The 13,160-nt window shown below is 45.7% G+C and overlaps 1 protein-coding gene across 5 annotated transcripts in view; it reads right to left on the reverse strand.

Annotated features, from left to right (window-relative positions):
* The window catches only part of TOM1L2 (target of myb1 like 2 membrane trafficking protein), an 88,314-nt gene that overhangs the window by 39,191 nt on the left and 35,963 nt on the right, over window positions 1-13,160 (reverse strand). For all 5 annotated transcript variants that reach the window (XM_019512667.1, XM_019512666.1, XM_019512670.1 and 2 more), the window contains exons 2-7: window positions 11,658-11,742; window positions 10,343-10,421; window positions 8,293-8,442; window positions 3,894-4,028; window positions 2,760-2,918; window positions 1,913-2,029 (exon numbers count right to left, since the gene is read on the reverse strand). In XM_019512667.1, the coding sequence (XP_019368212.1) occupies window positions 1,913-2,029; window positions 2,760-2,918; window positions 3,894-4,028; window positions 8,293-8,442; window positions 10,343-10,421; window positions 11,658-11,742 (725 nt within the window). The remainder of the gene's footprint in view (window positions 1-1,912; window positions 2,030-2,759; window positions 2,919-3,893; window positions 4,029-8,292; window positions 8,443-10,342; window positions 10,422-11,657; window positions 11,743-13,160) is intronic.

Genomic DNA, 13,160 nt, shown 5'->3' on the forward strand with positions numbered 1-13,160 from the left:
CACGCTACTGCTCTGTAGGACAGACCAGTTTTTGGACGGACTTCAAACTCTGGTGCACCACAGAAAGCGGCTCCCAGCCTCCCTCCAGCTTTGCTGCTCTCTGTGCCCATTCTACCTCCCGGCCAGCTGAGGAGATGACACTTTGTAAGGCAAGGGAAGGCACGCTTGAACAGCTGGAGAGCAAGACTGTAAACCCCAGCGAGTAGACACCTCCTCTTTGGTGCCATGCTGCCTTATTCCCCAGCTCAGCTGACATTGCCCAGATGTTCCCTCAGCCGCAGCTGGCTTGGAGAATGAGACGTGAAGCCAGAGATAGGAACTTACTTGAAGTGCTACCACAAAAGGAACTGGAACAGGACCTTGTTACCTGATTCAGAGGGTTTTTAAAGTCAGAAGGGACCCTGCTGATCATTCAGCCTGACATCCTGCTTTACTCAGACCACAAAACATCACACCAAGTGGTTCTTGCAATAAGCCCTCACCATCTGGAAAGAGACTTCAAATGACAGAGTCTAAAATCTTTCTAGGCAATATTTAACCCACTTGAGACAGGATGGGTATTTGCTCTGCCAGGACTGGGCAATTTCTATCATTATAAAGGTGGCAACAGACAACATGGAGAAGGTTTAAGTGTTCAATGCCAGGTTTTCTTCAATCTTCATAAAAAAGGCTAATTGTGACCAGATGTTTAGCAAAATTAACATTAACAAGATCACAGCCAAGGCCTAACTAAAAAAGAATAGATTAATGAATATCTAGATGCATTGAATACCTTCTAATCAGCAGGGCTCAATAAAATTTGTCCTAAAGTATTTGAAGAATGTGACAAAAATCTTTAAACTATTATGATTATCTCTGAGAACTCATAAAGGACCCAGACGATTGGGGAACAGTAAATACTTTGCCTGGCTTTAAGTGGAGGAAAAGACAGACCTGGGGAATTATAGGCCAGTAAGTCTCAGTACTCAGAAAGTTACTGGAACAACACAATTATAAGCATCATGAGGACAACGAGTAATAAAAAACAGCCAGTATGGAGTGTCAAGAGGAAATTATGGCAAACTGATCTAACTTTCTTCTTCAATAAGGTAACTAGACTAGTGGATGGGATGAGCAGTAGAGTCCATATGTCTTGACTTTGGTAAGACTTCTGACCCAGCTTCTCACAAACAAGGTATGGAAACATGGTCTACATTAATTTACTTTAAAGGGATACACAAGTGATTGAAAATCCATATTCAAAGAGTATTTATTGACAGTTCATCATCAAATTGGGAAGGCCTACCAAGTAGGGTCCTGGAGAGGTCTGTCCTGGGTCCATAGCTATACAATACTAATTAATTAATTAATTGAGTGATTAACTATAGAAAATACCTATAAATGTATGGATGATGCCAAGCTGGAGCATAATGGCAAGCACTTTAGACGACATAATCAGAATTAAAAATTAGCTTGATAACTGGAGAAATGGTCCAAAACCAATTAGATGAAATTCCATAAAGACATTTGCAAAGTATGCACCTTAAAGAGAGGAAGACACAAATGCACCAATACAAATGGGAAATAGCTGGCTTTGTAATTACTACAAGGAAGGAGCAGTGGGGGTACAGTGGACCATAAGGTGTCATGAGGCAATATAATCCTTATGTCAAAAAAAAAAAAAAAAAAGGTTTAGAATATGCGATCAATGAGGACAGGTTGAGATTTAAGGGTTTATTTGGCACAATAGAAAAACCCAAGGTGCGGGAAACACCTTCAAAGACTGTTATAAAAAGGATATGGTTATTTGGAGCCCAGACACAGGACATCAACATGGGAGCCAGGCAACCCGAGAAACGGATACAGGACTGTAGGAAAACAAAACTTTACCGTCCCAAGCAGCTGGAATGGATTTATCAGGAAATGCACTTACTTGTAGTAACTCTAGATCGGATGAATCCTCCTGTCCTGGGACCATCTCCGTCAGCATCTCAGACATCACTTTTGTGTTCCCACGAACAATATCCAGCTCGCTGCGCAGCCGGGCAATCTGTTTTCAGGGAGAAGGAAAAGCAAGGACCATGTTACCTTCTGGCCTTAGAACAGAATATTGTCAAGAAACAGCTCTCCGATCTCCTTGCTTCTCTCGATTGACTTGACATCTGATGCCCGTCACTGGAGATGAGAACAAGGCTACAACATATCATGATAGAGTAAAAAAAGTTTCCCCTAGAGAGAATGTTATTACAGTGATGGAGGAAGATGCTATGGAGGACAATTCATCACTGTGACAGAGCCAGCTGTGTTCTGCTCAGATGGGAACAGAAGCTAAAAAACAGCGTGATGCTAGGAAAATGCTGTGCCGCTCTCACAAGGCAGGCAGAAGAGGCGAAAGGGGCAGGAGGTCCTGATGTGGCTCCTCTACTATGCAGTGGCCTTTCTTTCTTGTCAGAGAGGAAACACTGGCCAGTGGATGGGAAAGTAGCATGAGTTCCATGTCCTAGGACTGGCACTTGCTAATCAGATGTGAGTAGGACTTTGAGGCAGCACTTCAGTGCATGGCACAAAGGTGGCACAGATATGACTTGAAGACTGCAGGGTACATGAAGTAATGGAGGATGCATGTGTGTGCACCTTGGACAAGATTTCACAGTCCAGACAGCAGAAAAGACTCCTAAAGGGAAGCAGATCTAGGCTGTACCTGCAACTCAGAACTAAAATGCCTGCGAGAAGAGACAGCTAGTTTGATTCACTGAACCAAGAACGTCTCATCCCAGTACCTGTTCAGAATTGGCAGTGATAGGACCAGTCACATTCAACGGTGGAGTCTGAGGAGCTGAGTAGACTGTGGGAGAAGGTGATGAATATGAACTGGTGCTCATCCTTTGCTGGGACTGGGACGTGGGCATAGTGGCTGCAGGATCCACTTCAGGAACACTCTGCCATGTGAGGAAAAAAAAAAAAAAAGAGTTCAGGCCAGAGCTGTGACAGCATCTGCTCCAGGTCCTGATCCCAGATACAGAGCAGAGCTGCAGCTCATGGAGGAAGTCAGCATCACAACAAGCATGCGCTACCATGTCAGACCATGCCTGGGGAATGGCTGTGATAATCCTCGCTCATCTCTTCTGCGCTCTCAGATTTTCAGTTCAGTTTCCTTCCACAAGAAAGGCAAGAAGCCAAATAAAAAAAAAAAAACAAGCAACAGGACGAAATACATTTTGCTTCAAAATCAAGTGACATGCTGCAAAATCACACACTCTGTATGTACTGCAGGTAACTCATTTTGCTGTGAGAACTGTGAGTTTCCTGGCTATGTGCCCTTAAATTCACAGCCACATCATTGCACTGACTCAGGATTTCCACAGTGAAGAATCCAAATATTTTGTGGGCAATCAGTTTACTTTCCAACAGGACAACAAGCTCAAGGTTGCAGACCCGCCTTGAAGATACAGGGAACTTGGCGCTCCTACTCAACTCAATTAGAGCTGCGGGTGCCAAGAACCTTTGCAAGATAGGCCCTCTTTGTTCCTGGTTCACCATAGGGGGTCCTAACAGGAAAGCTGGCCTCTCTGTGGAGGAAATAAACTGAATCTCAACAACAGATATTTGCTAGGACATTTTCTAAGCATGGTAGTTTAGTTTGTGTGACCATTTGGTGAACCAAGACAAGTCTGCGAATCTTCTTCAAACTGTCTCCCCTCTGGGTTGACATTTGACTCGAGAGAAGAGATTCTGGTAGTTTAACAGCCTGTCAACTCCCCCCCCCCTTGCCTTATTCTTTTCCATTCTCTCTTGCTATTAGAGTCCCCCTGGGGTTAAGCAAGTTCTCTGCACTGTAAGAAGTCACCAGCAGAAACAGAAAAATTATCCCATGATCTTTATACAGCAGTTTTGTTTTTCCAGGGATAACTTACCCTCTGTGGTGTGTGTATTGGAGACAGCGCATCAAGATCTGCCATGGGAAACTCGATCCCTTTTCGTTTGAGTTCCTCATAAATATGCACTACTCCAGTGAGATCGGGGCTGCTGCGAAATGCATCTGCCCAAGCCTGGAAAACATGCAGATCGTTCATAAGTCTTTCAAGTGAGCACCAAAGTCCCCCTCTTGCTCTCCCACCCTACAATGCGGATCCAATCAAGAAAAGCGCTCATGCATTTCATTCTTATTTGAAGCTTTAATTACTAGATCTGCTCTGAAAGACTGAGTTGCTACTAAGACAATCAAGAGTGAATCTAAAGTAAATGGTGAGTCAGTGCATAGAAGTTCACATACCAGTTAACACAGGCAGATTCATGAAACCCAAGTCCCAGAAATGTTCTTTTTTAGATACATTTGGTGAAGCATTGACCTTTTCCTCCTACTTCACAGGCTTAGATCCACAGTAAACTCTTAGAGGGAAGAATCTGTTCTAATAGGATCCAGAAGGTAGAAAGCCTTTGGCCACTTGGCCTTGCTCTGCAAAGCATTGTCATTTGCTGCCAAGGAGAATCTAAGCATGAGCACGCAAACATCTCTCAGGTTCTTCTGTAACAAGCCAAACATTGTATTTGGTTCCCCTGGCTGCTGCTGTGCTACAGCGAAAGGTAAAGTGCTACCATTGGATCAGAGAGCTAGTGTTAGATCAGAGAAAGAGCTGCACGCAGCTGCTCATCACAGTTGTTTGCTGCAATCATCCTTCAGTTATTTCCATCCCGAAAATGTGATTTTCAGCCACCTTTCACAAGGGGGGAAATAACAATCAGGGAGGATAAACTAGATTAGAAAGCAGATTAAATATTTTACTTACACTCTGGCTCTGCTCGCTTCTAGGAAATTGTATTTTGCACCCTGCCTGCACAGGGAGCAATCCATCATCACTTGGAGGCTAATGGTTCTGCTTCCCAACACTGCTTAAGTAAATTAATTGCATCAATTGCTCAGATGCCATGCGAGAGTCCCACCAATCCTTCTGCAGCACGAGAAACCCGAGCTGCGCTAGGTACGAGCCACTGTGGCTTGAAAGGTCAGTCTCAAGGAAGCTTCCTTAATTACAGCAGAAGCATCCTCGCCACACAGGTAACTCTATCTTTGTCTTGGTGTTTTTAATTTACGTGAGAGGCCCTCTGAAACTCATTTCTACACTCTGCCTCTCCATAGACCATCAACGGGTAGGATACAAAGAAATGGGTTAAATGAGCTCTGTTTAGCAACAGCACAGTCTCGTGCTTAGGCAGGTACCACAACTGCATTGCACCAACGCACAAACTCCTGTCTGGCCCATAAAGAAGAGACATCATCATACTCCAGGTTTCACTAGCAACCTCACATCACCCCAGCTCATCTGCTTATTTGGCCTCTTCTCTTTGCACCTAGAGAGATGCGTCACACTTGCACACATGCTGCTCCGGCTTTGAGATGCCCCATGGTCCCCTCCATTCTCTCCACTCGGCCTTTCCACTTCAGCCTGCTTTATTGAGGGTCCATCTTTCACCTGGACAGCAAGAACTGGCCTCCCCCATTGTCCCCTGTAGCTGCTGAATGGCTAATCCTTAGTGCCATTAGTGACATGGAGGTGTAGCATAAGCCCTCTCTTTGAGAGCACTGAAATTGGCCCACACAATAGCCATGCTATATGACATGTCCAATGTGCAGTATTACCGAGCCTGACACCAAATGAACAAAGAAAAAAATGTGTAAAAGTTATCGGGTAACAGCCTTTCCACCTACCCTGCTTCAACGATTAGCTTCGTCAGGATGTTATTTGCTCTACTGCAGCATCTACAGCCAAGACCAAGCCACAGTGTGCTAGGTGTTGTACATATGCATAGTAAATCAGTTCTTGTCCTGACATATTTACAATAGAGCTAAGCAAGACAGACAGAAGTGGCATTAGTCCAATTTAAAACCCTAAGAAACAGCAAAAGCAAGGAGACTAGGGACTTGGTGCAAGTCCAACGAAGTTTGTGACAAAGTTGGGAACTGAATCCAGATCACTGGGTCCTACGGCCAGGCTTACCTAGGTATTTACAAGCCTAAAGATGTGGACAGGTACCTGCTGGGACTGACATCAATGCCTAAGCCAGTTAGATGAACAAAGGGCCATATTTACAACCATTTAGCCACAGACCCAGCTTTCCAGCACAGCCACTTTCATACAGGTACTGCCAACTAAGTTCATTGTGCTTCTGCGTAGTCTCATCATGGCTTATTGTTTTTCATATTGTTACTCTTCCATGGGAAAGGCAAGAAGGCAAGAACTCTTGAGACAGCATGCACCCTGTTGCAAGGGAAATGCAAAGAGTAGTTCCCACGGACTCTGTTGAGTGGAAGTAAGAGAGCGGCAAGCTCCATGTAATGTGCGCTAATGAAACTACAGCTATAAAAGTCATTCAGCTGCAAAATAAATCTGAACTCAACCAAGTCATTAGGTAAAGCCATCCCCACCTTGCATCTGTGCTGGGAAAACACCCTGGAGCAGAAGAATAGCTGTCTGAAGACAGATGTGTGCACAGCACCCTCTGATATTCTAGGCTGGGCTGTTAGTTTGTTACCTTGGCAGGTACTAATGCTCCCTAATATTATACTGTAGGGAAGAACAAATACTATGTAAGCAAACACTACAGCAGACCTGGGGATAGAAGCAGCCCTACAGAATAGAAAACAAGAGCAACCTCCAACTGCAGGATGTCCAAAGGGCGAAGTCTGGAAGCACAGCTAACTACTTGGCCACACAGGTGCCCCCTGCAGTTGCACATGCCTGTTGGTGCTGAAGGCTTCTGCATTCACTCCCCTTGAATCAGAGTCACCCACCACCTCTAGAGAAACAGGTCTATGTGTAGGAGCCAACCGCAGGCTGCTCCTTACAGCTGCCAGGCTGCTTGTACCAAAAGGCACTTGGTGCACAAACCAAACCAATAAAGCCTTCTAACCCCACTGCACCCAGGCTTGGCCTACAGATTGAAGCAAATCACAAGGACTCGCAGTAATGGTGCAATCACTGTTTGGCTTTGATTTACTAATGGGTGAGAACTCATTTAAATCTGGGTGATAAATTGGCCAACATCCTCCAAAATGACATGGCAAAGACCCAACAGTGACAAGTGCCCACAGTTTCCACAAACGGCCTAATACAATATTATCATTCAGTGACATCACCTCTTAGCTTTACACCCAAGGGAGTCAACACCCCAGGCTCACTCAGACCAACAAGCCTCATTTAACACAGTCTACTAAAGTGCATTAATGTATAGAGATAGCCATGAAGTGGGAGGGAGACCCTGAAGCCCCTAGGAAAGGCACATCCAGGTCTCCCACCCAGCTTGCTTCCTGCTTTAATTCGATTAATAAGTCGTGCATTATATATGGGCCAGCTGTGTGTTTGTGCTTCCAACTGCTAAAGCATTTCATTGCTCACTGGCATGTTTTACTCCTCAAATTAAAATGAAAAACACATTTAAAAAATTGCTTTGTATGCCTAGAAACATATTCCCAGGAGAACTGCAGCACCTCTGCAGAATCTGTCTCTCACACAGACACAGGGTGTTTTACCCTCTGGTGTTTGTAACAGCTGGGTAGAACTCACAGACAGAGCTTCCTATGATTGTCACATAGCCTCCAGGCAACTGCCAGTGTTTCCCCATGTGTTTCTAGCAGGACTGGAAATTAACAGTTTTATTTCTATGCAGCACAAAAGGAAAAGGTGGCAGGGAGGGCTAGAGACAGTGTTCAGGTATGTGATGCTGCTGTTGTAGAGCAAGCAGAGGGAACGTGAAAGTCAGTGTGTTAGACCCTGTATAATTCTTTGCAGTTCTATGCACGTCTTTCGTCAAAGGATCTCAAAGTCTGCTGCAAAGGCAAGAAAGCCATCTCATCTCACAGATGAGGAAAAAGCATGAGGAGATCAGTGCACTGCTCTTGCACCAGTGAAATCAAGGGTCTTCCCACTGACTTTAACGAGGGCAGGGTTAGGCCCTCAAATGATTTGTCTAACCTCATACAGAGTCCATCACAGAGCTGGAGGCACAATATGGGCTGCATCTTCTGGATCTAACCAACAGATCACTTACCCATCACTTAAAAAAAAAAAAAAAAGAAAAAGAAAAACCCTCTCTTATCAGCACAGTACTTGCCTATGTATTTAGGCTCTAGAAGACATTTCCGCCCTGTACCTTCTTGCCATAAAACAGTCTCCCCAATATTACTCTGGGGTAGTCATTTGCTTATTAAAAGCAAATTGCTTGTTATGTTTAGCTCTGCCCATATGCTCAGCCTGTACAGCACTTGGGCGTGCAGCCCCTAATTCAAAGCTGTTGCCTGGAAGGTGACTTGCATACCTGAATGAGCGCTAGTACTTTATCCTGTACGATGGTGGGGGGATTGTTCTTGGGCGAGATGATTTTCACCAAGACGCCATCTATGAAGTCACGGTTTGCCACGAGGACATGGAAGCGATGGCCGCAGTTCTTCACACAAGTTTCCAGTACCTGAAATGAAGGCATCCACTAATTGACCAAAGGCTTGATCATGCACACAAGGGGAAGAGGTCACCTGGTTAAAAGAAACACTTTGGGGATAGGTAATCCCACTTTCCTGGTTCCCCCTTCCTCCTCCTAGGTATCCCTGGATACCTTCCACCTTTGCACACACAGCTAGAAATTTGTTTATAGCTTTCAGTCACCTTCAACAGAACAATGCAAACCAGTCGCTTTATCAATTGCCCCAAAAGGTGGCAATCCTGCATTAGCAGAAACATGATGTAGCTCAAACATAGCTTGCTCTCATAGTTCCCACTTGTAATTTTGGTCCTTTGCTTTCACACATCAGTCAACAAAAGTGTTCAGCTGATGAGACAGCAGCACTAGAAATGATGCCTTCGGCTCCAAGAGATGCAGAAAAATATGACTCATCCCAGAGCCCTTTCCTTTTTCAAATTGAATTCAAACTTGTGATGAATCGAGTCACTAGCATTAACACCCCCAATACCTGTCTGTCCCAACCTGTCTTGCCCCCAGAGTAAAGAAATGGGAAAGTTCCTTCCACTTTCAAATGTGCTGACTTTGGCAATTCACCCTGCAGGCTTCAATACACTGAGTATTACAACCAGAGCATGTAACATGTATGTCCTGTCAGAGTGAGGCTCACATGTATTTGTGGAGTCCAGCCATTTTCCATGCTCCTGAAATGTAACTGGCCCAGATTTCATTCCCATATATGAAAATGTATATATGGGAATTAAGCTGAAATAGCTTTAGCCCTTCACAGCATTCCCCATTAAATGCTCTGAAAGGTTGTGCTTAAATTAATTTTTTCCACCTAACTAGCTGAAGTAATTCTCTTTGCCATTCAACTGTACCATTGACTCATCTATGAAGACATGATACATGTGGAGATAAATACCACCACATCTCTTATAACCACAGTTACTGGTTGCTGCAGTTATAATATATGTATAGTAGAGGTGCTCATAATTGTCCCCACTGCTTCAGCTGATGTCCTTAGAACCGCTGATACAGGCTGAAGCCTATGGACCTGCAGCCATGAGAATTGACAGCAGATAATTATGTATCCTTTTTTGGTCTTGAAGGAACAAACACCAAAACTTGGCAATTCTCAGGATGACAAGCCAGGGCAAGGAAGAGGTAACAATGGACTAGTCTATTAAAACAGAGTTTCATCTTGGGCATGTTAGGACTGAAGGGCAATAGCAGGATTTGCATGAGAGATGCATGACCGTATGTTAATCTAGGACATCGGTATTTCTCTTTTGCCTTCATGAAATGCAAAACCCACCCACCAGCACACATTTCAGTCTGCCACATCACCCAATAAAGCCTTTTTACTCAAACTCCTTGCTAAAGAAATCAGCAGATGTCACTGGCAAACGATCAGGCACTCGTCTAGTGCTGGGTGAATGTGTAGAACCAAATCACTGCCTTCAAGTAATTTCTGCTGATGTGATTTAACTCGGCACGTCTTGCATGCAGATTCATTCATCAGGCAAGTTGGTTATATGACGCTGATGAATGATATGGTAAGCTCACCACGTTCATTTGCACATATGCGTATGGCTAAGGCCCAGGACTGGAGGAACAACTGGGAAGAGGGAAGTGCCAGTAGACAGAAAAGCCTAAAAGGGGCTCTGCTTCAGCCCTAAGTTTCCTTGCTTATCACTGTAGGTAGAAGCCTAGACAAAAGCAAACCTCCATCCGACTTGAGCTACAGTAATGCTTCCCAAGGGAGACGAGGAGCTGACAGAGCAAGGACAGTTAAGGCAGGGTATACACCTTCCGAAGCCAGCTGGGGAGGGTGAAGGGAAAACACAGAGGGCAGTCCCTGCAGCCATTGGGATCTTTTCACCACGGGACCCCAGTTCACCCCACTCACTGTCAGAGCCAGCATCACTTCTCGGTAATTTTTATTTCCATTCAGCCTCTTCTTCAACGCGCGGATGGCATCCTTGGGACTAAAGGAGAAACAACCATCTTTAAAGAAAGCTCAAGGAAGCTTTTCACTCCACAGCTGGAGGGGACATCAGAGGCCCCTAACTCCTGGACACAAGCATGTGTGAACTTAACTATGATTACCTGAAACGTGGCATAGGAATATACCCACAAAGTCTTCTACAGTTATGTGATGAGGTAAGAAAATATAGCCTCTCTCTGTACTGGGGGGCAGGCCCCCAACCTGGGATCTCTTCAGCACACATTAATAGCCTTTTATACAAGTAAGACATTGGCTGCCATCATCCCCCTGCTTTACCTGTGGCAGATTAGGGTTTTATGTCTTGTGTTGTATTAGGGTTGATAGTAATTTTACTAAGTGGTTAGATTATGGATATTATAGGAAGTTTGGATAGGGATAATCCCTGCTTCAGGTAAGGGGTTGGACTAGATGACTGCTGGAGGTCCCTTCCAGCCTGACTTCTCTATTCTATAAAGAAATTATAGCCAGAAAGGTCAAGTGGGACCATCCAGTAGCCTGGTCTAACCTGCATAATACAGGCCACTGTGATTCTCCCGAAAAGCCCAAATCAGGCCAAATGCTTTTAGTCCTCAAAAAACCTAAACTGTAAGTCTCTTGGCAGAGAGCAGGAACAACACCAAGAAATGCCTGAGGCCCCTGCAATAGCAGGAAGTTGACTGCTGGGGAGACACCAGTGAAACCAGTCCTGCTGCTTGGGGCAAACCGCCTGGCTCTTGCGTGTGCCAAAAGGGGAGACACCAGAGAAGCCCCCATTTAAACCTCAGGATTTAGTGGCACTATATGTTGTGGGAACTTGGAAGTCATGAGACTGCTGCAACCTGGACCCTTGGAAGTACGGGCTCAGGAAGTGCCATGGTGGCACATTTAATACACCCCATATGGATCGTCCCAGGAATTACAGGGGAAAGGCTAGTGCTGTTGCAGAAAACTTTTCTAATGGATCTTAGTCCAGACCTGCAACCTCCCATGTTACTCCAGGCCTCTGTCTTCCCTGTGCAGAGACCTGCAGCATGGAGTGCTACCTGACGGCTTGGCTTTCTGAAGCCAGCTGATGTTGTTTTAGGACCAGGAGACCAGACAAGTCATTTGCAGTCTCAAACCTGGCTTCAGCACTGGGAACGCCTGTGCCCTAGCAGACTGCACCTCCCAGCCTGTGAAAGACAGATGAAAGTGTGAATGCCTTGAACACCCCCGCGCTCTCTGTACCAGCACATACCCTTCTTCCGTCTCGTTGATAATGTCACAGATCTCCATGTTCAGTGTCCAATCTTCGCTCTGCAGGGAGCCATCCGTGGCCTTTTCTGTGAAGTAAAAAGAGACAAGAATCTCTTTCATTTTGCTTTGATTACATGTCTGTAGTTCACAACATCTCCAATTACTAGGCCCCCTGCACAAGCTCAGCATGCCCCACATCAGGGGCCAGGGAAACATTTCTCAGGTCTCTCTCTTCTATCACAAGGAGCATCATGTCCACTTTCCTAACGCAGGGATCAGGAGGAAAATTATTTCTGTGGGCCACTCAATATCCACAAGGAGGTATGCTGCCACCCTGGACAAAATGGCATGGACCATGGGTATTTGGGGCCTTCCCCTGTGGTGTGGGGAGCAATCCACTTTGTAGCAAGCCAGTCTGAGACTGGAACGTATTGGGCTTTGTGCTCCCTCAAGATCTCCAGTTGCTTTCAATCCTCTGAAATTTTAATAGTGGGTTTCAACATTTGCAAGCCTTTCTTTCAGCTACTTAACCCCTTGGCCACAACGGACAGGGCAGTAAATGTGGGGCACCCACTGGACAAAGGATGGGGAGGACACAAAGAGCTTGTGTTCTCCTTTCCTCTAAAGCAGAGGCACATGCTAGATGCTGATGGCTTCCAGGATCGGTGCCCCTCGCGCCCGTCTTCTTAAGGATTAAAAATTACATCTGTGATCATCTCTCTCTCATGCACACAGGAGAAGCCCTGAATCACATAATGCACCAGCTAAATAGCCAAAGTGTGAAAAGAGAGGTACAGATAGGGCTGGGACTCAAACTTGTCAACAGGCCAAAACAATTATCTATTTTCTTCACCCTGGCCTAGAAAAAAATATCACCTGGCTCACGCTCATTGTCTCCGTCTTCCTAAGTAGGGACCAGAACAGCCACCTCCCTGCTGGGCCCCCCTCGGGCCCCGGGGGAGGCTCACCTGGGCCAAGGGTTAGTGAGGATTTAGTTATGGAGCTTCTGGGGGGACTGGACGTTTTCAAGTCAGCCGGTCCGGATGATCTCCACCCTAGAGTTGTAAAGGAACTGGCCGAGGTCATTGCAAGTCCCCTGGCGCGGCTTTACAAGCACTCGTGGTGCTCTGGAGAGGTACCAGAGGACTGGAAGAGGGCCAACGTGGTTCCCATCTTCAAAAAAAGGGAGGAAGGAGGACCTGGGAAACTATAGGCCAGTTAGTCTTACCTCAATCCTAGGCAAGCTGTTTGAGAAAATTATTCTGGCACACATCCAGGAGGGGCCAGCAGGACTGCATGCTTAGGGGCAACCGACACGGGTTCATCAGTGGCAGGTCCTGTCAGAGCAACCTGGTGGCCTTTTACGATCAGATCACCAGATCGTTAGATGCAGGGGTAGAAGTGGACAGTCTTCCTGGACTTCTGGAAGGCTTTTGACACTGTCTCCCACCCCGTTCTCACTAAGAAACTGGGGGGCTGTGGCGTAGACACCCACACAGTCCAA

Source organism: Gavialis gangeticus, unplaced genomic scaffold, assembly GCF_001723915.1.
Source record: "Gavialis gangeticus isolate Ggan-Ray unplaced genomic scaffold, GavGan_comp1, whole genome shotgun sequence".
NCBI lineage: Eukaryota > Metazoa > Chordata > Crocodylia > Gavialidae > Gavialis > Gavialis gangeticus.